The sequence below is a fragment of the Micropterus salmoides genome, unplaced genomic scaffold, assembly GCF_014851395.1.
Source record: "Micropterus salmoides isolate LMB-PRFRI ecotype aquatic unplaced genomic scaffold, ASM1485139v1 Ms_hic_scaffold_2, whole genome shotgun sequence".
Lineage (NCBI taxonomy): Eukaryota > Metazoa > Chordata > Actinopteri > Centrarchiformes > Centrarchidae > Micropterus > Micropterus salmoides.
Window position 1 is genome coordinate 38,151,378 of NW_024041150.1, and position 27,491 is coordinate 38,178,868.

At 44.1% G+C, this 27,491-nt stretch overlaps 2 protein-coding genes across 2 annotated transcripts in view; one reads left to right on the forward strand and one right to left on the reverse strand.

Moving 5' to 3' along the window:
• LOC119913030 (myelin-oligodendrocyte glycoprotein-like) overlaps positions 1–27,491 on the reverse strand; it is a 60,656-nt gene that overhangs the window by 5,014 nt on the left and 28,151 nt on the right. The gene's annotated exons all lie outside the window — the stretch shown is intronic.
• LOC119913022 (high affinity immunoglobulin gamma Fc receptor I-like) lies at positions 1,106–15,351 on the forward strand. Its single transcript, XM_038732334.1, has 6 exons — positions 1,106–1,318; positions 2,422–2,685; positions 3,104–3,343; positions 4,573–4,683; positions 11,917–11,988; positions 14,593–15,351. The coding sequence occupies exons 1-6, from the start codon at positions 1,288–1,290 to the stop codon at positions 14,643–14,645; spliced, it is 771 nt and encodes a 256-aa protein (XP_038588262.1). The 5' UTR covers positions 1,106–1,287; the 3' UTR covers positions 14,646–15,351.

A 27,491-nucleotide genomic window follows, 5' to 3' on the forward strand; every position in this document is an offset into this window, starting at 1 on the left:
GTTAGGCAATCAGAGAGGGAGGTGGTTGGGAGAGATGTGGTAGGTTTGGTGAACAGGTAGAGCTGGGTGTCATCCGCATAGCAGTGGAAATGGATGTTAAATTTACAAAAGATATGGCCAAGAGGAAGCAGATAGATTATGAACAGAGGGGGCCCCAAGACAGAGCCCTGGGGAACACCGGTAGTGACAGGGGATAGCTCTGATTTGAAATGTTTGAGTTGGATGAACTGAGTGCGGCCAGAGAGATATGATTTAAACCAGTCCAAGGGTGTATCAGTGAAACCAATGGAGACTCTGTCAAGCAGGATGTTATGAGAGATGGTTGCACTCAGATCAAGGAGAATGAGAATAGTTAGTAGTCCAGAATCAGCTGCAATGAGAAGATCATTGGTGAATTTTACCAGCGCTGTTTCTGTGCCACGGTAGGCAGGAAATATAGGGAGGGAGAGAGACAACAAATATGTCTTTACTAGACAAGACCAGACATGTCCTAGTACTCATGCTGCAATAAGGAGAAATCAGGGTGATACTGTTAACCATCCTGTTTTTTTTCTGACCAACAACCTAAAACCCAAAGATATTTAATCAACAACAATGTAATACAGAGATGAGCTGCAAATCAGCACATTTTAGAAGAGGGGAACGTTGAATATTTGGCATTTTTTCCTTTAATTTGTTGCATTTGTTCTTGTGAAAGAAAATTTCCTTCCAAAGAAGAAGTCAAATATGTCATGAATCAATTCTTTACACAGATGTCCAGTCACCAAGACACTCTCCCGACACACAAACATCTCTCCCCTTATGTCTTCTTAGTATGAACACAAAAGCAAATTGTAATCACATATTTGTCTGAGTTTCTATTGTAAAACGTGACCCTTTGATCAATAATCAAATGTTAATCTTGTGGCTCTTTGAAATTGTTACTGCTTGGCTCAAGACTGGCAACAAAAAGGGAGGCCTCACACAGATTACAGAAACAAAAATGGTTTATTTAACTCAGACTAAATTAAACAAAGGAGCCAAGGCTGGGGTTGAAGGAGCAGGCCAGCAGAGAGAGACTGACTCCCAGAAAGGCTGCCTTTGGTGGCGCTGCATCAGCTCTTTATATAGCTGTAACTTAGTATTCAAGAGTCTGACTCACTTGATCTGTGAAAATCAGCAAGTTTGTGCGACTTTTGAGGTGTTAAGAAGACGCGTTTCCAGCAGGAAGCTGTGGCCTCTATATGATATAAATACTGACGATACAGCACCTCAACCAGCCAGTGAAACAGTAAGCAGCCAAGCAGCATGGCAATAACAACTCTCTGTGCTGTCGTTGGTGAGTTCTTATATTATGCTTTTTCTTATCTGAGATAGCTCTAAAACATTAACTGCATCCTGGTTTCTGAGCGATTTTAATGTTAGTACCCTCCAGTTAAAACCTTTCTGTTGTACACGCTAGTCTGTGTGTGTTTATGCTTGTTCTGTGTGCACATTGAGAACAACATCAGGCCAGAGTCAAACTCCTTGTAAATTCACAGATATCTGGCCTATAAAAGTGATTCTGAATGTTCCCTGTGATTACTCTATGGTCAGATTAAAGATTAAAATATTACTCTATGGTCAGATTAAAGATTAAAAGTTTGTAATGTAATAATATAGTATAATATAGTAATGATATGAACTGAATAAAGGACATTGATTCACAAGTATTAATTTCTGAACTAAGGTTACAATAGTTATTTTTCAATGAATTACTATAAATACATTAATATAACAGTAAAACAGACTTCTAATACATTTAACTGGTTGTTTCTCACTACTTGCTGAATAACCACCAGAAACGACAACTTATACTACATTACTTCATTGTATTAACTACAGGTAGACTTTTGCATTAGTAATCAGACTTCACTCACCACATCATCACAGAAACCATCTATTTAATTTCACAGCCAGACATTCGTCGTTCAGAGTCTCTGTAGAGATGTTCTTCAAGCTTGATCTTTACAAATGTTAGTTTCTCTTGTTGTGGTTTCACAGTAGCTGCAGCTTCTTTTTTTTATATCTGGTTTTTGATTTGAAACTTTAATTGTTTGTTCTAGTCACTATCTACTGTAGCTCCCTGCAGCTGCAGATGCTATCAACGTTCACCTTTATAGCCCAGCGTTGTAGACAGGCCGACTCATTTTTCAGCTTTTCAAATGAAGGTTGCAGAGAAGTGGGAAACTTTGATCAGCTTCAATCAACTCACTTATTGTTCAAAATAACATCCGTAGTGAAACAAGGAAACAACAAAATGTAAAAACGGTGACGAGCTTGCTGAGCGTCCACACATCAGCCAAGTGCTCCTGTTTGTTCTTGTCAACAAAGTCTTCTGTTTGCTTGAGGTGCATTTATGATTAAAGTCTCACTTTGGCATCATGTGTCTGTTTCTTGCAGCCGCTCTGAGAGTCCTTCCCAACAGATCCCAGTTCTTTCAGTACGAGTCTGTCTCTCTGAGCTGTGGGCAGCAGGGAAACTGTTCTGAGTGGAGCGTTAAGAGGAACACATCCAAAGACAGAAATGAAGAGTGTTTCAAATTCTGGGGAAGAAAAAATGATTTCCACTGCTTTATCGCTGACCTTTACCCTACAGACACTGGAGTGTACTGGTGTGAGTCTGCAGCAGGAGAGCGCAGTGAAGCCGTCAGCATCACAGTGACCAGTGGGTTTAAACATTTTCCTCCATACGACCTTCTGTGAGCGACACAAAATGGTTGCTGGTCACCATATCTGACAAAGGCGCTAGTTTCTGACAGCCTAATTCTAAAAAGCAGGTTGAGTTTGTCGTACCTTCAAATGCCTCTAACAAGATTTGGGGTCAGTAGCATAGATTTACAGAGCATGATGTTATGAGGCCACAAAAAGTCTCAACCTGCCTCATCTTGAGTTATGAAATTATTGTATGGATACAACACTGTACCTTGAATACTTCTATTTGTATGTCCCACAGTGCGCTGTACGCCATCAACTGATCCAAGTCAAAAAACGCATTACACTGGCACAAAACAATGTTATAAATGTGTAGATTTCGTAAAGCTTTGTGAGCTCAAAACGTCCTTGTATTTCTGTCTGTCCCTGAGGTGGCGCTGTGATCCTGGACAGTCCTGTCCTTCCTGTGATGGAGGGAGACGATGTGACTCTGAGCTGCAGAAACAAGAACATCTCCAACCTCATAGCTGATTTCTATAAAGATGGGCGTCTCATCAGGAGCAGCTCTACAGGAAACATGACCATCCACTCTGTCTCTAAATCTGATGAAGGACTCTACAAGTGCAACATCTCTGGAGCTGATTCACCAGACAGCTGGCTGACTGTCAGAGGTGAGATCGGCCTTTTTATACAACTTCTTACTGTGAACACTCGGTCCTACATGAACACATTTTGCCAAAGTTATATCACATGAAAGATTTATTTCCCCCCTCACTGACTTAAAGTGGGTGGATCTCGGTTGCAGATGTGACGTATTTGTGTGCCGTACTCGTCAGAGTTAAACACTATTTTAATCAAATGTGATGACAGCTATCCTGCCACACAGATGCAGATTAGTTTTCAACAGAGCTTCCTGGTTGAAATGTTTAGTTTTAGTAACTTGGTGATGTGTCCACCACCTTCAAGTCTAGTTGGTGAACTCCTGTAAGTTTTTTTTTTTTTTTACCCAAACCATGATGTTTTTCCAACCCTAATCAAGTAGTTTTGGTGGCTAAACCTAACCAAATTGTGACATTTCACAACATTAACCACTAGTTTTATTTTGAAAGTCTAAACGGACTATTCATATTTATTGTTGCTAACTTGAGCGCAGAGCCGCTGACATCCAAAAACAATGCTAAAGGACCCAAGGCATTAAAAAGCGACCAAGCGTCCATATATGACAAGTTGAGAGTGAGAATGAGTTGGTCAAAAAATGTCTGCTAAGCTTAATTTTTTTCTGTGAGTTGTTTTAAGAAGTATTAATAGAAAACTTTCTTTATTTCGGACCTGCTAGCTCTCTGTTCTCTAAAAGATCATTACTGTCAAGATGGATTGTAAATTTTCACCAACTTAATGTGGAAATATCTTTGTGGACTTGCTCCTGTGAGCCTGTTTTGTTAAACTGAACAGAAATGTTAGTGTTTTAAATGCAGGTGATTGATTGAGCCATTTGGCTTTTGTGTTTGTTTAAAAAAAAATACAACTGCAGCCTGTTATTTATTTATTTTTATTTATTTTTTAATTTTTTTATTTTTTTTACCAGGACTGTCATTTTTACATGAACACCTTCACAAAGGCAGAACAAAGACAAAGACGTGTTGCAGACTGACAAATATGATCGTTTTAACAACAACTAAATTTGGTTCACTACACACTCTCCGCTTCACAGGGATCTTGTTCTTGGAAAATGTGCTGGTTTGCTATATCACCACGAAACAGATGAGAGAATTGATATAAAAGTAATATAAATGTTGATATAATTCCCTGTGAGTTTAGCCCAGCACAAAGCAGCCTGGTAGACAGGACTTGTTGTTTTGTTGTATTGAAGTCAACCTGTGTTATTTTTCTTGTGACGCAGGACATCCTGAGCCGCCTAAATTCTCTCTCGAACACATTCTACTTCCTGTGGTGGTGGTGAGCCTCTTATTGATCTCAGTGATGCTGCTCTGCCTCTGGAGAAGCCACAAAGGTCAGCCTGTATTTGTGTCAGTAAAATGACATTTATTTGACATTTCATTTTAGGGGCGTAGGAGCGACTTTGAACCTGGGGGGACGCTGAAATGCGGGGATATGCCCCCCCCCCAATAATTATTTTAAATAAAGCACTTAAATGCTCATTTCTAATGATTTTTGAAAACAGAATTTGCTTATTAGTGTGGCTATTGTAGTGACAGAAGATGGAGAATAGACTGGAGAGGGGAGATTATGAAAACTCAAAGAGGGAGAGGTTCAGAGAGAGGGAGTATAATATAACTAGAACAAAACCGACTACATACCATAAAAACCATGGAACAGCTGCTAATTAATGTAGCCACAGTACAAATGTATTTAGTTATTCTAATGTTACACTTGATGTAGCTGTCTGTGATATTTCCTGTGTCTCACTTGGCCCTGACTCTCCCTGCTACAAATGTTTGTGAACACAGAACTGTCTTCAAAGCAAACTCTGATGACATGTCCTTGGATTAACAAAGTCTTTTTACTACGTGAGTTTTGGAATTTACTATGTCGACTAGCTATCCATACAAATTACAAGCTCGTTCTCCTCAGTTTTTTCTACTTCTCCTCCTGTGACCTCTGACCTCTACCTATGCTCGTCTCTGTGAGAACATTTTGACTACTTTTCAATTGTTTATGGACACGTAGCCGAGACACATACACACCTCAAAGTCACAAGTTTTTAAGGTCAAGGATGGTCACAAACGGAGGTAAAAAAGTGGCCCAGGAGTTTGTCCCTGGTCAGTCCGCTCTCCAGACAAAGCATTTGTCGGGCCTCTGGGTCTTTATGCAAGTAGAGTACATAACAAAATGAGCCATTAAAATACATTTTCAAAACTAGAAACATCCCTCTAATAGTCCTAAAGTAAGGTAATCACTTCAGCTGAGCCCTTGAGTAGATAACTAAATAAGCCATATCATCATTATTACCATAAACTGCTGCTTTGACTCTGTTCTGTAACACGGAGCAGCTTGTTGTTGAAGCAGGGTAAACCTACTTACAGAGGAAGCTTTGCGTCATGCGTAAACGCCCGTATTTTCTCTTTCCAACACGGCCACCAGTGCCATGGTGTGCGGTCACTGGATTTCAGTTGTTTCAGTAGAACAATTAAGCCTTAAACTGAAAAGGTATTTCCCTGATTTTCTAAATGTTTGCGTCTGTCCAGCTCATTCATATCTGTGATAAACGCCCGTCTCTGTACCACAAAGGAGACCTGGCGCTCTTCTGCATAACCCAGCCTGGCTGACAGCTCATTCGGTTAACGAAGCCTATTGCAGATTACAGACTGGTGAAATTATGAAGGTATGAATGGAAAATGTAGCGAAGTTAAAAGTATATTACTGGCCCAAAGAAAATACTGGAGTAAAGAGTAAAAGTATGCTACAGTTTTAAAAAAGGAACGTGAAAAGATGCCAATTAACTTTTTAATTTTATTTATTTATTTAGCTAAATTACGTTACTTGTAACAAGTCACTACCCACCGTGCAGCAGGCACTGCTGTCCTCAGGTACAAAAAGAACAGCACAAAATAAACGTAATATTGAGGCACTTTGCTGCACCTGCTTCGAGCGAACTCTTTTTTTCTCCCTTAACTTTTCAGCACCACCTTTGCATTGTGTCGCATGTTTTCTAAAGGCCTACATGATTTTTTCCCGCATTTCAACCGTTTAATCATGTCTGATGCGGAGTGTGTGATTGATTGATTAACAAGTCACTCAAAACGCTATGAGCCAACTCCAAAATGGAAAAAGTGAGGGGGACAAAACATAAATTTTGAAATGTGTGTGTGTGGGGGGGTCATGTGCCCCTCATGTATAATTGCTCCCTCGCATATGTTTCATTGACCTTTTCACATAGAGAAAATAGCATCCTCTTTTTTATATTCTGTTCCCAGATGCAGATTGTATTCATCCAATCAGGTAAACATAGAGCTGTGAAACAGCAATAGTATTGGTAAAAATATAAATATAACAATGTTAATAGTGTTGAAGAAATATTGTGAGCCAGGTTCAGGTGTGAAGAAATTTTGGAGACTGATGAAGACTTAACATAGCGTGGTTTATTGAGCCCGGCCGAGGAGACCCACATGGAAAGAACCTATATGAGGATATATGCGCATATATGAAACCTATATGCAGTTTATATGCACATATACAGCATATATGCACATATATGATAATATATATGCTACATATATGCGTATATATGCAGCATATAGGCAAAATTGAGGTGCATATACAGGCCATATAGGTCTCCGGTATTGCTTCTTTATATCCACATATAAGCCCTATATGTGGATGCAAGATATGTCTCCTATATAGCTCATGACATTATGCAAGGACTTATGTATGTGCGAACACGTGAAATTGGTATCACATGTAATTGGCATGTTATGGAATTTAACAATTAAGTGAGAGGAGATGGAAAGAAGGAAATGTATAACAAAATGGTTTGTTGTTTTTTTATTTTGTCAATCAAGCCTTTTTTCCCCCCAATTTCAAGTCACTTCCAGATACACATCCACACATTCACCGTTACATCCAGCAAATGCAATGCAAAATGCAATGTTTTCTGTATTTTCTTAATGCAGTTTCTAGATGAATTTGGCTGAAAGGTCATTAGTCTAAATGTAGCAAAAAAAAAACCTAAAAAAACCAAAAGTACATAGAACATACATTCAAGTAATCATCATCATCCCAACTCTATCAGAGCATTTCACTGTGGTTAATGAATTTGAAGAAAATGTCAACATTTCTGTTCAGTTTTTTGTCTTATTTTTGTTCTTGTACTATTTGATTGTTCTTAAGTTAATAAATAATGTAAATTTCTACATTTTGGGCTATTATTTATGTTGCCTAGTAGCTATGGATTTTTATAATTTTGCTAATATATAGGTAAACATAGGTGCATATATGTGCACTGATATAGGTACATGTATGCACGGATATAGGTACGGATATAGGTACATGTATGCACGGATATAGGTACGGATATAGGTACACATGTAGGTACATGCATGCACAGATATAGGTACACATGTAGGTACATGTATGCACAGATATAGGTACACATGTAGGTACATGCATGCACAGATATAGGTACGGATATAGGTACACATATATGCATATATGTACATATAATATAGGAAAACGTATGTCACATATATTAAAAACCTATATCAAAACCTATATTAAAACATATATGTTTATATAGGTTCTTTCCATGTGGGTACACAGTGCCGACATGCAACGTGTGAACATGTGAAATGCCAACACCAAATCTGAAGGATAAAATTTATTGGTCCCTTTATGTGTCTGTCTTCCCCCTAGTGCATGTAGGTTTTCCCTCTTATGGTGCTTTCAGACCAAAGGCAAATTTAATCCTTGCATGAGTACATTTGAAGCAAGTTCACACACAACGCGAGAAGGCGATAAAGAAGTGAGGAGGAGCTGCTGCAACATAAACAACATCTCCCGGCGCCATCGTTATTTACTGTCAACCAAGGCCAATAGGATTGCAGCTTTATACATGTTGTTGAAGTCCGAGACACGCCAGAAAAATAAACGCCGCCGTGTTTGGAATGTTGTGTTTATGTGAAAACCAGAAAGGGAGGGTTTCGCCAACGTCAGTTCTTCGTGATGTCCAAACCATCTCAACGCTGATAGGCTATCGCAACACAGTGTCATGCAACTCTCTTGCTCGAGTTGGAAATTTTCAACTCATGCGAAGGCCTTAAATTCGCATCGCCTTTGCGTCGCTTTGCGCCACCCGACAGGAAATCATTGACTTTGTATGTAAACTCACGAACGCTTGCTTCGCTTTTGGTCTGAAAGCACAGTTAGGTCATCTTTAGCTGGCCTTAACCTAGAACAACTAATCTATCTGATGTTAAAACTCCAATGCTTCATCATAGCCAGTGCAAGTGAGTTCTTGAAAACATTCTTGACTCCCAGAGAACACAGATATCTGCAAGCCTGATGATTGAGTTACTGTCTCTACCTTATCAGTCTGTCAGCTGTTGTCTCCCTAACAAGGACAGTTACATGTGAGAAATAACTAGAGCTGGGAGGTCAGCCAATGTCTCTAAGCTAGACCTGTCTTACCTTTCCCTGTTACATCAACTAAGAAAATTCTTTAACAAAAAGTAATAACGATAATATTAATAGGACTAATAATAATAATTGTAACAGTGGGTGTGGAGCAGGAACATGGCGGCAGCAGGATTTGGCTACATGCATTAATGGGATAAGAATGCATACAGATGGAGAGGGATGACAGCTGAGCAGATTCATTCTGCTGACGAAGGCCACGAGATGCAGTTAGTTAGCTCCAGAAAAGGCTAGTAGTGTGGACTATTTAAAGATTATTATCAACAGGTTGGTCTAGACACTAAGGTGGGAACTGGGAGTGTCTCCGCCTACATAACTATGACTGCAATGTTGAAGCTAAAACAAGCTTTAAGGTCTTTGAAGTCTCACTATTCATTTCAAATAGACCATAATGTTTGTAAAGAACATCCAAGGTTCTCACGAACCTTATTTATACTGGTAATAACGCCCTACAAAAAAAATAGATCAAATAAGATGAATCTATTTTTCCAGTTTTTTTTCCAGCCTAGTGTCACCATGTGGTGTCTACGAACAAGACGCAGATTTCTTAAGTCATTTGGTGTAATGTGCAACACAATTTTTGCTTTTCATGTGTCATTGCATGCCAATTACTCTGAACTGATTTGTATTGTGTGCAGAAACGGCGTGCCATTTTATGCCAGCTGTAACAGGGAGAAGACCTGGTGTAGATAATAATCAGAAAAATCCAAGTAAGGAGGTGGTTGGGGGGGCCAATGAAAAGGACTGTGAATCAGGAGCCCGGCGTTCAGTTCCCGTGTGAAACAAAAATCAAACACAACGACAAGATTGATTTATGTTTTTAGTGCAGTTACGTAAGTTGCAAAAGTTATATAAGTTAAATCACGTCGTTATTGTAACCCAAACCAAGATGTTTTGATTAGCGTGCAGTTAACATTAGCTACATTAGCTTAATAGCATTAGCTACACAGCGTTACCTACGTTAGCTAAATAGTGTAAGGTACGTTAGCTAGCTAGCTAACTATGTTCATGTTAAGCCCCCCGACATATTTGCTTTTTAACAATGCGTAGGCGTAGACAGGCGTCTGCGACACAAACAGCATTGTTCACATACTGGCCTGCGTACTTTGCGTGTACCTGGAGGATTAAATATGAATCCATTAGGGGGCAGATCAGGGCCGGATCATCCCTTGTGGACACCGAATTATCTTCATTAACAACCTCTGAATTTGCACAACGTAAACAAACCAAACAACGCAAACCTCGAGCAGGTTGCATAACAATCTCAGTAATTGCAGACTAACTCCGGGACAGTTACTGTAAGCATCCCGCCATAAATCTCCTTTTTTAAAGTCTGCTGCTGACCGACACCTGGACCGATGTGTGGAACAGTAGATTGCTGCTGAGTGACACGCTGCCCCAAAATTCATGTGCTGAATTGCATCTTGCGGATGCGTAGCGGGACCAGGATCCAAATTCTTGACTTCAGTCCTGCCAGATGTAAACTATGAGGAGGGCACAACATTTCAGCAGGAACACCTTTACAATAAATAACCAACCCATCCTCACCAGAAAAACAGCTGTATAGGTCGATTATAATATGGCTTATTACGACTCATATTTACAGTTTTTGTTAGGCCGGGACCTTTAGTGGCAGAAGAAGTCAGATGACATATTAGTTTTATTAGAAAGTCAAAGTTAACATAACATTTTTGTCATGTGATTTATATAATGTACTTGTTTTAACCCAAACCACGATCTTCACCTAAACCTTACCAAGAAGTTTTGTTGCCTAAACCTACGACCTTTTTTCCACGTGTTAAACATCACCTGATTTACATAATGTACTCAAGGTCCTGTACGCATGCCGCTGGAATGGTACTCGCCAACACTCATAGGCTACATGTCATTTTGGGTCAAATGACAATCAGCCTTTTTTGTCGTTTAGGTGTGAGGACGTGTTAGAAATCGTGAGTTTGCCAAGTAGTTTTTGTTGCCTAAACCTAACCAAAATGTTAATGTTTCATAACGTTAACCTGGTGTTTTAAAGCCATACGATTGTGGTCACTTACGTAATGTAGTTTACGCTCGTAAGTGTCATTTTGGGAGGCATAGACAAAGTAGTCCTTTCAGTTGGAGGACTTGCTGCATCTTGCTGGTTGAGTGAGATGCTAAAGTTACAGATGTTGTCTTCAAGAATGATATTTTTGTCCAGTAACATCTGAATGTGGACATTATATTACATGTTGCAATATTTCTGTTGTCTTATTGGGATGACCCTGGATAATAACAAGCTTTTCATACAGAAATAAACAACAGTATTAACTCCAGTTCTGAGGTCTTTACATTGGCTTCCTATATGTCAAAGAATTGATTTCAAAATTCTTCTGTTAGTTTATAAAGCACTAAATTGTTTAGGGCCAAAATACATTTCTGATCTTCTGCTTTGTTATGAACCATCCAGACCTCTCAGGTCGTCTGGGGCAGGTCTGCTTTCTGTCCCCAGAGTCAAAACTAAACATGGAGATGCACCGTTCAGTTATTATGCTCCATATATCTGGAACAAACTCCCTGATAACTGCAGATCTGCTGAAACTGTCAGTTCTTTTAAATTAATACTTAAGATTTAAACAGGATAAAAAACTCCTTGAGATTAAAAATCTCTTTGACAAGAGTGTCCTGGCAAGTGGCAGCAGCGCGGTATGTGGGGGGCTTAAGTAACTAAAGGGGATGAGGAATCAAAGGAGTAAAATAAGCAAAGGTGGGAGACCTGCCTGTATTTATTTTCTAATTAACTTTAAAACTTTTTTATATATCTGCTTTTATGTTTTATGTAAAGCACTTTGAATTACCTTGTTGTTGAAATGTGCTATACAAATAAACTTGCCTTGCCTTTAAACATCAGGCTGTTTCTTCTGTGGTGAAATCCGTTTCCACCGTTTCTGTCTTTGCAGCTTTGGTTTAGTTTCCAAAACCTTCAAACCATAAGTGACACAAAAACACTTTTTGCATATTTTCAGTATCAAGTTTCTGTTTGTTTTCAGGTTTTCTGTTTTATTAGAATGAAAAGTTGAAACCCAGCTGATGTTTAACAGAGATAAATGTTGTGTTGCAGGTAAAACTGACCCTGATGTCTCCTACACTGATGTGATTGTCACACAGGAAGAGCAGCCAAACAGAATCAGAGGTAAACCACTCAGACAGACCCCTTTCCCTAAATACCAGCAGTTCATATTAAAGATATGTTATGATCAGACAGAGCACGTGAAGGTTTTTGCAGTGAGAGGCGTCCCTCTCCAGTTGTTTTTCATGGGCAGAGTTTTGCCTGTAGCAGCACTCCTCACAGCACCTTGACGTGAAAACACTTGAACGTCAAAGCAGAAAGCGTCCCATTATTATGGTTTTACAAAGTGGTTCTTACCTGTAAGATTTTTAGCTGTTGCCTAAACCCAAATATATGTTAAAGTTGGTTAAAACAAATCTATCGGTTCGCTCGGCAGGAACAAAGGACTTTTGTGCTCATTTTTGTGACCTATTGGTCCGACGATCCGGACTCATCCTAAAATCGCCTAAGCCTTGAAAAGACTCCTGGACCAGCTGCTTGTGACGTTACTCCCTTGATCCTCTTTCTGAGGGTCTCATAAATGTATCTCAGTTTTCCTGCGTGCAGGGTCGATCTGAGAGCTCAATCACAGCCAAAGTAAGTTCATGTAAATGCACCGCACCTTTAGCTTTTTTTGTCGAAGGCTTCAACAACAAAGGCATAGTCTAGTCCGATCAGTGAGTCATATGAGATTATGAACTAAAAACTACACCGGGCTTTAGGTTTTGAGATGATAAAACAGTCTAAACTCTCTGTTTCAGCTACTGAATCCTTTTTTTCCCACTACATAATGAATGTTACGTAACTCTGGCCACGTGTTTGTTGTCTGCTTGGAGGGGAAATCCCAGCTCTTATTGGTGCAGCTCGATGACGTCAGCCATCACCAAAGTTAATGTAATCAAAACAGCTGACATGATCTCGTTGCTCCACCCATTGGAAACATTCCACTCTCAGAGTCTGACCGAGTTTCTATTTATACTTTCAATGACGTGGGCTATATTTAGAGAGTGATATCATAGTTACGATAAAAACACAGATACCGAGCATGAGAAAAAAAAAATCAGTGACACAGACTGGATAAAGATCATGGTCATAATAATAAAGAAGACACCTGAAAGACCCAGCAGCAGACGCTTTTCCCACCATCCTGACTCTAAGACCTTCATCTGGTTTTTCTTTGGTTTGATTCATAAAAAAAAGGTGCAAGTCTTAATTTAAAATAATTAAATTCGACAGTGGTGGAAAGTAACTCAATACATTTACTCAAATATTGTATTAGCTATCAATGAAGTAATTTTACAGATTTCCATTTTATTCCATTTTATACTAAGACTCCACTACATTTCAGAGGGAAATGTTGTCATCTAGCAGCTAATTACTTAGGCTTCTAATTACTATATCAAATGCTATATATCACTATATCTATATGGATCATTAAGGCATGGTACTGGGACTGAGGTGTGATGTAAATGCTTATTGATTGATTGAAGATTTTATATAAAAAATATAATCAGCTTTAAAATATGATACATAGTTACAATTGAAACTATTTTGTATGTAAAGGTAAGGCTTAAAGGAAAAGATAATTCATATGTTTGACTTAATTTACCAAACAAGTACATTTACAATGTTATACAGTTTATTTACATGTTTAAATATTTGAATCTACCTCTGTAGTTGTCCTCTTATATACTTCAGTCAAAGTCATTCTGGCTTCTGATTGGTTACTTCAGTCAGAGTAAGAATCATCTTTAATCGCCAGGTATGTGTACACATACTGTACATACGAGTAAGTTGACTCAGGTCACATACTCCAAGTGTACACACACAAAACAAGCATAAACAAAGAGGACAACAAGCTCACAAACTAAAAAGAAAACAAAAAAACATTGTAGACAGGAAGACAGTAGTGCAGTGAAATAGTGCAAAGGAAGCTGGAATAAATTAATATTTTGTGCAGTAATTATGCAGTATTATTATGTACATGAGGCAGGTGGATGTGATATAAAGTTTGGTCAATATGAAAGATACTCAATTACTAGTAAGTAGTAAATATATAGAGGTGGATGTTAGAGTCAGAGAAAACTGCGGTCTGTCTGCATCCTGATATTTTCTTCTCATTATGAATCATTTAACCGCCACATAAAGTCAGGCTGTAAGTTTCGATGTAAGCATCAATAGGACTGATATAATAAATTATCCATCTGAATTTAAAACACATTTTTGTTTTAATGCACGATTTACTTCTCTACTGCTTTTGTGTTTCATCTAGTTCAGATCATTTGGTTATTTACCAAATAAACACTGATGATATTAAGTCATTAACAGATAATATTTTTTATAATATTATAAAAAATGGCAAATAAAAGCAGTCTAATTAGGTCCACTTCAGACAGATACTTTAAAATTCAGCAAACCTGTCACTCGTCTTTACTGAGGCTGAATGTACCCCAAAAAATATTACCAAAATCTGATCTGCATACCAAAACTAAAGGAAACCTCCCATTCAGCCGGGATTTCCGTATGAACATGTCTGATTGTTCTCTGACAATAATGCACCCTCAACATTCATGCTACTGAAAGGCCTGGTGTGAACAGTGAAATAAAGGTTTCTATTATTTTGTCCACCTAATGACTGTAGCACTGTGCCTCACTTGTTGATAGTTTGTTTGTGTCCTTTCTCCACAGATAGAAAAGCTGCACTGACCTTCTACACTAAAGTGAAAGCAGGAAACCACTGACAGGAAACTGCAGCACCAGTACTGTAAAAATCATAACTGTATGGATTATACAGAAGAAATGTGCTTTTAGAGGAAACAGAAACTCTCAGTTTCATTGTGTAAATATCCAGAATTGGAGATTTAAATGTCTGTTTTTGGAGTCGCCCCCACTAACTCGTGATGAGTCACTGAGTTTCTTTACAGATATTTAAATAATGATGTTTGAATCCAGCAGATGACTGTAAGTCTAATATTCAGCTCCTGAGAAAAATGTCTGTCTGGTGCTGGACAGGTGGTGCAGTTCGGATCTAGAAAACAAACAATGATCCAGAGTAGACGTAAACTGTCCACATAGCTGACGTTGTCTGTGGAGACCAACCCGTTCTCACAAACCAAACAAATAAAAACACTCATTGTTGACTTTTTGTTTCTCACGTGAAACAAACACTGGTCTCTTGATTGAAAGTCCAGTTTCCATCCACGCCAAACACCTCCTTACTCAGACTTTACTGTTACAAATTATAGACCTTTAGCGTTATAAAACAAGGCTACGGGGCTCCCCAGTGCGTAACAGAGATGATGATTGATCGTGTATCAATAAAAAACAATGATCCTGAGTAGACGTGGGAGTGAGAACGGGTTGTATTATTTTGTCACTCTGAGTAACACCTTTTAATTTCTCTCATTTCTGACCACAAAGTATGAAATGTGTTTTGGAATCTGTCTTTAATAAAGATGAAAAACTAAAATTGTCTTTGAGGAACTTTGTTTCACATTTGCAAACGGGCTCCGGATGTACAGAGATCAGCTGAAGCAAAGAGTTTGTCTTTTATGCACAAGGTGAGAATGTGTGGGAAGAGCAGTCGCACATCACGACACGACACGTCTCTAGTTTGTTACTGAAATCAACAATCTGCAGTTGTCTCGTGTTAACTGCAGCAAGGCTCCTGTGTTTCTGAGGGCCCCAGTAACGCACAGCTGCTGTGGAGGAACCAAACTCAGACAGAGTATCACTTCTATCAACTAAAACATTAACAAAGAGAGCAAAGGTCAAACTGTTTAAAATATTTTATATAATATAATATTTGTATAATTATAAGCTGATGGAACAGGTATTTCCTCCTGCACTTCATGTTCTGTGCGACGGTTCATCCCAAAAACAAGCTTAACAATCGTATCCCACACTAACTATGGGATGTAAGATCTGTACTTTCTATGGTCAGAGATCTTTGTCGTGTTTCAGGTCACCTTTGATCTGCACTTTCCTCCCACAATATAATCCCATCTTTATGATCTCTAAACTGTGAACATACTTGTTCCATACCTAAGTGTAGGCAGGGACTAAAGACTGGGATGATTTATTGGATAAGAGACGTATAAACATTTGAATTAAAACTACTCTACAGACAACTAAAGGTGCTGTTGTGGTGGCAGCCCGGCTGACGGTGAGTGTCCTGGTTTTTTCTACTTTTTATCAGTTTTTCTGTTTTTTCCCTTGGTTTCCTGTTCTCTGCCCGCCTCTCTGTGTTTTCTCCCCCGTGTGCTCTCTCTCCCTCTGCTCCTGAGCCCAGCCAACTACCTGCACCTGCAACCCATCATCCACCTCGTCGGCCTGCCTCACCTGCCAGTAATCAACCTCATCCCAGCCTGTATTTCAACCCCGGTTCTCCACACCATCCTTGCTTGATCGTCGTTGCTCCATACCTGGTGCCACTCCTGTGTTCAGGCTTCCTTGTTTCTTGTTTTTTCAAACTTACCCTGTGCCTTGTCATTGTCTCCCCCTAACCTTGTCTCTCTGTTTGTTTCCCTCCCAGGTACACTCACCCTCGTCCTCCGCTCGGCTGGGCTCATCCACTGGCCCACTCCCCTTCGGACCTCCCTCTCGGCGTCCTCCCTGTTCCCCTGCCTCTCCTCGCTTCCTCGGCCCGTGTTCCCCGGCTCCCTGGCCCCTGTCTCCTTGGTTCCCCGTGCCAGTACTTCCCCGACGTCCTCCTCTCCCTCCACTCCAGTCCCTCTCACCCTTTTTTCCCCCAATAAACCTCCTTCCCTCTGAGTGCAGCATTTGGGTCCTCTCTGTCCACACACCACACCCCGTAACAGAACGATCAAGCCACGCATGGACCCAGCTCACTCACCCTCCCCCCTCTCCACCGACTCCTTGGAATTTGAGTCCTGGCTCCGGGACTTCCTCAAGCTCAAAGAGCTGTGGAAGGGAGCCATAAATGACGGCCTGAAGAAGGCTTTCCGCGCCAGGGCTCAACAGCTGCTGTGGGCTGAGCCTCGCCTGAGGGATTTCGTCCCACCATGGGATGCCAGCTTCCTCCACGCCCTGGCCCTTCCCCCCGCCAAGGAGCCCCTAAGCGCCCCCTGCCGGTGTCTGCATCTGGTCCGTTACCTCGGCCTGAGCTCGGAGACTGCTGGACCGGACCGGAGGTGGGCCTGGCGGCCGTTAGCCCCTCCACAGAGGATCTCTGCCAGGTGAGGACCCTCGCGGACAGTCTTCTTGGGGACTTAAGGGTGGAGGATTGGCACAAGAGGCTGGACGCGCTAGTCGGCTTCGAGAGGGCTCTGGGTCAACAACCGCGCCTACTGCGTACTCCAGGCATGGCTGAGCTGCTTTGGGAGGTGGGTCGCCTCAAGGAAGCCCTGCGATCGGCCCTGAATTCCCCCGGTGCTCTTCTTGCTGGGCTTAGCATGCGGCCCGCTGGTCCCCTGCCTGTCCCTCTAGCGGCGGGCGCCGCTAGCCTCCAGTCAGTCCCTCCTGATCCCCAGCTCACTAGCGCCGCTAGCCCCCAGCCTGGCCCAGTCCCTCAGCCTGCTAGCGCCGCTAGCCCCCAGCCTGGCCCTGATCCCCAGCCAGTTTGCCCCGATCCCCAGCCTGTCCCTCAGCCTGCTAGCGCCGCTAGCCCCCAGCCTGGCCCCCCCGATCCCCCCCTTAGGGCCACTGCTCCTCGTGTTCTGTTGGCGGACGGACCGGCTTCAGCCCCGCCGGTGGTCCGGCCGACCCCTGCTCCTCGTGTTCTGTTGGCGGACGGACCGGCTACAGCACCGCCGGTGGTCCGGCCGACCCCTGCTCCTCGTGTTCTGTTGGCGGACGGACCGGCTTCAGCCCGCCGGTGGTCCGGCCGACCCCTGCTCCTCGTGTTCTGCTGGCGGACGGACCGGCTTCAGCCCCGCCGGTGGTCCGGCCGACCCCTGCTCCTCGTGTTCTGCTGGCGGACGGACCGGCTTCAGCCCCGCCGGTGGTCCGGCCGACCCCTGCTCCTCGTGTTCTGTTGGCGGACGGACCGGCTTCAGCCCCGCCGGTGGTCCGGCCGACCCTGCTCCTCGTGTCCTGTTGGCGGACGGACCGGCTTCAGCCCCGCCGGTGGTCCGGCCGACCCCTGCTCCTCGTGTCCTGTTGGCGGACGGACCGGCTTCAGCCCCGCCGGTGGTCCGGCCGACCCCTGCTCCTCGTGTTCTGTTGGCGGACGGACCGGCTTCAGCCCCGCCGGTGGTCCGGCCGACCCCTGCTCCTCGTGTTCTGTTGGCGGACGGACCGGCTTCAGCCCCGCCGGTGGTCCGGCCGACCCCTGCTCCTCGTGTTCTGTTGGCGGACGGACCGGCTTCAACCCCGCCGGTGGTCTGGCTGACCCCTGTTCCTTGCTCCGAGGCCCTCAGCCCAGCTGCCTTATCCCTGACTCCCCCCGCTGCTGTCGCACTGCCAGCCCCACGCCCGGCTCCCCGGCCTCTGGAGAGGTCGCCGTGCCCGGCTCCGTGCCCGGCTCCCTGCCCGGCTCCCCGGCCTCTGGAGAGGTCGCCACGCCTGGCTCCCCGGCCTCAGAAGAGGTGGTCTCGACCCCTAGCCCGTCCTTTGGGCCGCCCGCCCGAACTCGCTGGCCTGTCTCGCCTTGCTCCCCGGCCTCTGGTGAGGTCGCCACGCCCGGCTCCCCGGCCTCTGGTGAGGTCGCCACGTCCGGCTCCCCGGCCTCTGGTGAGGTCGCCACGTCCGGCTCCCCGGCCTCTGGTGAAGTCGCCACGTCCGGCTCCCTGCCCGGCTCCCCGGCCTCTGGAGAGGTCGCCACGCCCAGCTCCCCGGCCTCTGGAGAGGTCATCTCGCCCCCTAGCCCGTCCCTCGGGCCGCCCGCCCAAACTCTCTGGCTTGTCTCGCCTTGCTCCCCGGCCTCTGGAGAGGTCGTCTCGCCCCCTAGCCCAGCCCTCGGGCCGCCCGCCGGGCACCCCTGGTCCGCCGGACCCTCCCGGATCCCCTGGTCCGCCCTCGGGCCGCCCGCCGGGCTCCCCTGGTCCGCCCTCGGGCCGCCCGCCGGACCCTCCTGGCTCCCCTGGTCCGCCCTCGGGCTCCCCTGTCCCGCCGGACCCTCCTGGCTCTCCTGCTCTGCATTCGACTTGCCCCCCTGAACTTCCTGGTTCCCCCTGTCCGCCCTCGGGCCGCCCGCCGGACCCTCCTGGCTCCCCTGGTCTGCCCCCCGGGCTCCCCTGTCCCGCCGGACCCTCCTGGCTCTCCTGCTCTGCATTCGACTTGCCCCCCTGAACTTCCTGGCTCCCCCTGTCCGCCCTCGGGCTGCCCGTCGGACCAACCTGGCTCCCCTGGTCTGCCCTCGGGCTCCCCTGTTCCACCGGACCCTCATGGCTCCCCTGTTCCGCCCTCGGCCTGCCCGCCGGATCTCCCTGGCTCTCCTGCTCTGTATTCGACCTGCCCCCCTGAACTTCCTGGCTCCCCCTGTCCGCCCTCGGGCTGCCCGTCGGACCAACCCTGCTCCCCTGAACTTCCTGGCTCCCCCTGTCCGCCCTCGGGCTGCCCGTCGGACCAACCCTGCTCCCCTGAACTTCCTGGCTCCCCCTGTCCGCCCTCGGGCTGCCCGTCGGACCAACCTGGCTCCCCTGGTCTGCCCTCGGGCTCCCCTGTTCCGCCGGACCAACCTGGCTCCCCTGGTCTGCCCTCGGGCTCCCCTGTTCCGCCGGACCCTCCTGGCTCCCCTGGTCTGCCCTCGGGCTCCCCTGTTCCACCGGACCCTCATGGTCCCTCTGTTCCGCCCTCGGGACGTCCGCCCGAACCCCTTGGTCCCCCAGCTCCGCCCTCGGGACGTCCGCCCGAACCCCTTGGTCCCTCTGTTCCGCCCTCGGGACGTCCGCCCGAACCCCCTGGTTCCTCTGTTCCGCCCTCTGGCACCCCGTCTGAACCCCCTGGTCCCCCAGCTCCGCCCTCTGGCACCCTGTCTAGCCCTGAGTTTTCAGTTCCGCCCTGCCCGTTCCCCTAACCCTTCCCTGTCCTGAAGCCCTCCCTGAATTCCCAGTTTGGTTTTGGACCCTGGACCCCCATCAGCCGGACCCCAGTACATCTTCCCCCCCGTGTTCACCTGCCAAACCCCCTGTCCTATAGGAAGGCCGCCGGGAGGCGTCCATTGAGGAGGGGGCCCTGTTGTGGTGGCAGCCCGGCTGACGGTGAGTGTCCTGGTTTTTTCTACTTTTTATCAGTTTTTCTGTTTTTTCCCTTGGTTTCCTGTTCTCTGCCCGCCTCTCTGTGTTTTCTCCCCCGTGTGCTCTCTCTCCCTCTGCTCCTGAGCCCAGCCAACTACCTGCACCTGCAACCCATCATCCACCTCGTCGGCCTGCCTCACCTGCCAGTAATCAACCTCATCCCAGCCTGTATTTCAACCCCGGTTCTCCACACCATCCTTGCTTGATCGTCGTTGCTCCATACCTGGTGCCACTCCTGTGTTCAGGCTTCCTTGTTTCTTGTTTTTTCAAACTTACCCTGTGCCTTGTCATTGTCTCCCCTAACCTTGTCTCTCTGTTTGTTTCCCTCCCAGGTACACTCACCCTCGTCCTCCGCTCGGCTGGGCTCATCCACTGGCCCACTCCCCTTCGGACCTCCCTCTCGGCGTCCTCCCTGTTCCCCTGCCTCTCCTCGCTTCCTCGGCCCGTGTTCCCCGGCTCCCTGGCCCCCTGTCTCCTTGGTTCCCCGTGCCAGTACTTCCCCGACGTCCTCCTCTCCCTCCACTCCAGTCCCTCTCACCCTTTTTTCCCCCAATAAACCTCCTTCCCTCTGAGTGCAGCATTTGGGTCCTCTCTGTCCACACACCACACCCCGTAACAGGTGCATCTATTAAAAATAGTTCATTGTGAGCAGCAGAACCAGACTGAGAGATTAAAGGTTCAGGAAACCTTTGCAGGTGTTTTGAGTTAAACAGCTGATTAGAGCTTTTCTCAGGTCGATATTCATGTATTATAAATTACACTAATACATTTTGAGATCCTGGAGTTTTGATTTCCATGAGCTTTAAGCTGTAATTAAAACATACAAAAAAAGTTTTGAAATTTTCACTTTATGTGTAATAAAATTTACTTTTTCATTGTACTTTTTGAGATGCACCTGTGTGTGTTGTAACATTTCTTTACCTGTTTTTCAACATATATTTAGATAGTGCTGCACAATGTAGTAGTGATTTAAACGCTGTTTCATTGAGGGTAAAATGTTACAAAGACATCTAAAAACTTTACTTTTAATCACGTTTAGCCTGCTTTTAACCCACATCTGCCACATATATCACAGCTGTTTTCAAACATCATTTCCTGGTGTGGTTTTGGACATGATCCCAGCACACTGAAGGAAATGGGCTTGTAATTTCCCCAAACCCTCCAGAAACTGTGACTCCTGTTTATCTCTTGATCTTTTCAGGGCAACTGATACAACAAACAGAAAATAAAGGCTGTGGGAAATCACTGTAATTATTGCAGCAAGGTTTCCCTCACTGGTATTTCCAGGAAATAAACTGTAGCACCCTCGTGACATAGACTGCTCTGTTCTTTGCATGTCAACCAAAGAGAATTCCCCATTTCCTCTTCCTTTAAACGTTTAAACAGCAGTTGTAAGTTACACAGAGAGAAAGACTTAATATTTTATATCTGGGACTGCCTCCAATAGGTCACTAGATTATTTTTAGCCATGCTGGCGACTCTAGGGACGACGGTTTGGTTGTCCAGTCCAGACTGAAATATTGCAACACCTAATGGATGGATTACCGTAATGTTTAGTGAAGCATTCATGATACCCAGGGGATAAATTGTAAAAACTTTGAACCTCTGACTTTTATCCAGCACAGTGTTTCTCAACAGGGGCGTTCAGAGGGCGACGGGGGGCGCTGGAAGTAACACTTTGCGTTGTTTGTGGTGAAAGTTTTAAGGCGAGTTTACACCAGATATTCACAACAATACGAGTATAAACTTTCAACCACTTGCAAAAAACTGTGGCCTGCAACAACCTGCATGGCGCTGTGACTGGACGAGACGGTGTGTTTTGTCACTCTTTTTCTCTTTGGCGTTTCTGTTGCACAACTCCATGCTGCCTTCATGGGAACGGGAAGTCAGAGTATCCTATATGAAAATTTTAACCACATGGTGTTTACTGTATAAACCTTGGAAAATTTGTTTTTATTACCTTGGAATTTTTTCATAAAAGTGTTAATTTCTCGGAGGAATACACCGTGATCGCCTTGTTATCGCAGTGTTTACACATTTACCAGGGGGGATATTCCGCTGTCGAACTTCCCCAAAAACCAACTATGCATCCAACACCAGCAAGCGCTGTCAGATTAATCAAGTGGAATCACCTCGCGCTGTAAGTCACATTGAGTTTGTGCCCAAGCGGTAAAATGTCATGCAGAGTTTCAGTCTAAAAATGTTAAAATCTAAGGCGTCATACAGGTCATACAAATTGACCTGTAATTTTAAACTCAGATAAAACTTAAGTTATTGCTCTGGGCCTAAGCACCTCCGTGACGCATTATCTAAAGATATAGTTTCCCTGGATGGCATCGCCCTGGCCTCCAGCACCACTGTGAGGAATCTTGGAGTTATCTTTGATCAGGACATGTCGTTTAAGTCTCACATTAAGCAAATTTCAAGGACCGCTTTTTTTCACCTACGTAATATTGCGAAAATCAGGAACATCCTGTCTAAAAATGATGCAGAAAAACTAGTCCATGCATTTGTTACTTCTAGGCTGGATTACTGCAATTCCTTATTATCAGGCTGCTCGAAAAAGTCCATTAAGACTCTTCAGCTGATCCAGAAGCTGCAGCACGTGTTCTGACAGGAACCAGGATAAGAGATCACATTTCTCCTGTTTTAGCTTCTTTGCATTGGTTTCCAGTAAAATCCAGAATAGAATTTAAAATCATTCTTCTTACCTACAAAGCTCTTAATGGTCAGGCACCATCTTATCTTAAAGAGCTCATAGTACCTTACTACCCCACCAGAGCACTGCGCTCCCAGAATGCAGGGTTACTTGTGGTTCCTAGAGTCTCCAAAAGTAGACTAGGAGCCAGAGCGTTCAGCTATCAAGCTCCTCTCCTGTGGAACCAGGTTCCAGTTTGGGTTCACCATCCCTTAGTTATGCTGCTATAGGCCTAGACTGCCGGGGGATTTCCCATGATGCACTGAGCTCCTCTCTCCTCTACTTTCTCTCCCTCTGTATGCAACCTCATCCCATTATTGCATGTTACTAACTCAACTTCTCCCCTTTCTGGTAGTCTTGTGCTTTCTCGTCCCTCTCCTCTCTCCTCCTATCACTTCCTGCAGGTTTTCTGGCTCTGGAGCTGTGGAGTCTGGATCTGTTGCTGCGGGTCACCTGCTGCCCCCGTGTTCCTGCTCGACACCCTCTGCTGCAACAGCTATTGTTATTATTATTATTAACACTACTATAAATATCTATAGCATGTTTAATTTAGCAACATCACCTTTACTGTCTGTACCTCTGTGTGTGTATATTGTGTAGGCTGCCTCCCTCTCTCTCTCTCTCTCTCTCTCTCCCTCCGCCCACCCTGAGCCATGGTTCTGCTCGAGGTTTCTGCCTCTTAAAAGGAAGTTTTTCCTTGCCTCTGTCGCCTAGTGCTGCTCTTGGTGGGAACTGTTGGGTTTCTGAAAATAACATCACAGAGTACGGTTTAGACCTGCTCTTTTATGAAAAGCGCTCTGTTGTGATTTGGTGCTATATAAATACAATTGAATTGAATCTTGCTGTGTTTGGGTCTGTGAGCTGCACTTCATCAGAGGTGCTGAAGTTAACGTGTGGATTTATGGTGAGATTTCTGCCTGATCACAGGTGTTGACGTTTAGTTTTGTTTGGTGAAAAGGTTCAATCAGAAAGTTTACTTTCCCAAACAACAGACACAAAAGAAGAGTGAAGACTAAATCATATGTGCTGACTCAGCAGGGATGTTATTAAACGAGTTGATCTACAGGAGAAACATATTTTAAAGCAATAAAGAGCATCACAACAACATATTCCATTATTTTTATATTTTTGTCACCTGCCACATGAAATTTGTGTTTTCCTTTATATAAATCAAAACATGTCCACCATTAATTTGGTGCATGAATGGCAGAAATTTTCACCAGATGTAGCAAAAGACTTTCCCATCAGGCCTAGCTGTACGGCTGAATTTTGTGTTTTGCGCTTATCATGCTAAAACACTAAGGTAACATGGTAAACATACCTGCTAAACATGAACATGTTAGCATTGTTATGTTGAGCAGGTTGGTGTTAAAAATACAAAACTAAGACTTCCTTCAGACTAAGTTTACATGTTCTCCCCCTCTGTGGGTTCCCCTCACAGTCCTGTTTGCACTGTCAGCATGCTAGCATGTCGGTGTCAGCATTAGCAGTGCCTCAGTAAGCTTGACTGAAGGCTTTGAATGTTGTTCAGAAATAGAAAGTAACACCTCAGAGACTCGGTCTGCATGTTCTCACCTCAGAGTCTATGGTTTCCCTTTCTGTGTGGGGTTCCCCTCACTGGCCCAGATTAACTGGCCCCAGAAGCTAATGTGTTAGTTTTTTCATTAACGGAATCAAGTCATTTTGAAACAGAAACCACATTTTAGTCAATAAGTAGAGCCTGCAGTCACTTTCTGGCAAATAGAATAGGCCTACTGCATTTTAAGTGTTGTTTTGGCCATTTAAAGTCATTTTAAGAGGTAAAAAGTACTAGGTTATAACATGTCAAATATAACACCCATGAATACAATCAACTAATAACCTTTCAATCAATAAGTAGATAAATAGTTGCTCTGCTGTCCAGTCTTTCTGGCCAAGTAAAATCTGATTTCAGGTCTGTTAACACCTTACACAGTAAAAACAGGGACATTTCCGGAGACAACTCCAGGCAGGGACAGGCCACCAAAGCCGGGGACTGTCCCCCGGAAAACGGGGATGTTTGGTCACTCTGCATTAGTAGCCTAATTAGTTTGTGATGATGGGATTACTCACAGATATATTTAGTGAAATGCAACATTTGAGCACAAAATAAACTAAAATAGTGAAGTCCCTAAAACTAGATTTAAAATAAATAAATAATGTTTTCTTAAAATTACCACAGTCATGTTGTAAAACACTTAATGTCATGACCCCTGGGCACATCATAAAGCATCACTCACATTTATCTCACATTGACCCAGTACCCGATAAACCAGAGGCCGTACAGTGAGTAACATTATTTACATGACTGTGTTTGGAGATGGTACTCATAGGAATCCCATTACAACGCCTAATGGATTTCCAGAGAGTTTCCAGAGTCTGGTACAGACAGTTTTATTTTGTCTGGGACTGCTTCCAATAGGCTTGTAGTTGAAACTTGATCCAGCTCACTGGGTAGGTTCACGGATTTGAAGCGTTTGAAACGATCAAATAGCGACATCTGCTGGCCAAACATTGACACTGCTCTGAAAGAGTTAAGTAAAAACATGCAAGCTGCTGAAATCATCCTTTTTGGTTCAGTCAAGGCTCTAATGCTGATATAAGCTTAAATAAAGAGAGAAAAGAACAAGATAAAAAAGCAGCAAAGAAAAAAATATTCATAAGCAACTCTTCTTCTGTGAAATGTACATTGTGACGCCCCTCCCACTGTTTGGAGGTTGTCCTGCCACCCTCAGCAGACAGTTGGCTGAATTGGGAGGGTTGTCAGCTGATTGCTCTCAGCTGGACCCATGGGCTATAAAAGCTGGTCTGTGTATTCAGAGCAGCTTCTAGCAGGTTACATCCACGCTGTGGCATCTTCTTTTGCACTTGTGTTTATTTTAGTTTAATAAACCTGTTTTAACTACACTACAAGTACACTGCGTGGACTCCCTCTTTGTCACATTCCCTGAGCCAGTTTGTGATAATATGTGCATAAATTATCGTTAAATCATCAACATCTAGTAAAGGGTTGCAGCCTAAAATGCAAACAAAACACAGTATTAAGAAAAAAAAAAGAAACAGCCGCCTTTCTCCAGCAGGATCAGGGCTGAATTATCTTCAGCAAATCTAATATTTACCTCAACACTTCCTTCCTTTTTGAAATTATTAGTATTGTGTATACCAGGGGTTTTCAAAGTGTGAGGCATCCCAAGGGGGGCTCCAAGCGGTTTCAGGGGAGGCTCAATGAATGGAAGTGAAACATTACATTACTTATTGCGTTAATTATCAAAAGGAGATCACATAGAATAGCCTACGTGTGAGAGTTCAGAGATACAGTAGTTTTTGGGAACCGTTTCCCCCATCAGAGTCAGAAACTAATAAATGACTTAGGACAGACCTTTTTTAAAACTATTTGGTGCAGTCAGAAGATATGTAAAACAGCAATGTTATAATCCCATAGGTAAGTAAACTAAAGATGTGATGGGGGGGGGGGGGTATACTGGTGTATACTATCCCCTTCCCACATAAAATAATTATTAAATAAGTATTTGAACACCCTGCTATTTTGCAAGTTCTCCCACTTAGAAATCATGGAGGGGTCTGAAATTGTCATCGTAGGTGCATGTCCACTGTGAGAGACATAATCTAAAAAAAAAAATCCAGAAATCATAATGTATGATTTTTTAACTATTTATTTGTATGATACAGCTGCAAATAAGTATTTGAACACCTGTCTATCAGCTAGAATTCTGACTCTCAAAGACCTGTTAGTCTGCCTTCAAAATGTCCACCTCCACTCCATTTATTATCCTAAATTAGATGCACCTGTTTGAGGTCGTTAGCTGCATAAAGACACCTGTCCACCCCATACAATCAGTAAGAATCCAACTACTAACATGGCCAAGACCAAAGAGCTGTCCAAAGACACTAGAGACAAAATTGTACACCTCCACAAGGCTGGAAAGGGCTACGGGGAAATTGCCAAGCAGCTTGGTGAAAAAAGGTCCACTGTTGGAGCAATCATTAGAAAATGGAAGAAGCTAAACATGACTGTCAATCTCCCTCGGACTGGGGCTCCATGCAAGATCTCACCTTGTGGGGTCTCAATGATCCTAAGAAAGCTGAGAAATCAGCCCAGAACTACACGGGAGGAGCTGGTCAATGACCTGAAAGAGCTGGGACCACCGTTTCCAAGGTTACTGTTGGTAATACACTAAGACGTCATGGTTTGAAATCACGCATGGCACGGAAGGTTCCCCTGCTTAAACCAGCACATGTCAAGGCCCGTCTTCAGTTTGCCAATGACCATTTGGATGATCCAGAGGAGTCATGGGAGAAAGTCATGTGGTCAGATGAGACCAAAATAGAACTTTTTGGTCATAATTCCACTAACCGTGTTTGGAGGAAGAAGAATGATGAGTACCATCCCAAGAACACCATCCCTACTGTGAAGCATGGGGGTGGTAGCATCATGCTTTGGGGGTGTTTTTCTGCACATGGGACAGGGCGACTGCACTGTATTAAGGAGAGGATGGCCGGGGCCATGGATTGCGAGATTTTGGGGAACAACCTCCTTCCCTCAGTTAGAGCATTGAAGATGGGTCGAGGCCGGGTCTTCCAACATGACAATGACCCGAAGCAGCCAGGATAACCAAGGAGTGGCTCTGTAAGAAACATATCAAGGTTCTGGC

Excerpts from the sequence above, each read along its gene's own strand:
- LOC119913022 (XM_038732334.1), top strand. The coding sequence starts at position 1,288 with ATGGCAATAACAACTCTCTGTGCTGTCGTTG. Across the intron at positions 4,684-11,916 it reads CCTCTGGAGAAGCCACAAAG|GTAAAACTGACCCTGATGTC; the intron begins GTCAGCCTGTAT and ends GTTGTGTTGCAG. Across the intron at positions 11,989-14,592 it reads GCAGCCAAACAGAATCAGAG|ATAGAAAAGCTGCACTGACC; the intron begins GTAAACCACTCA and ends CTTTCTCCACAG.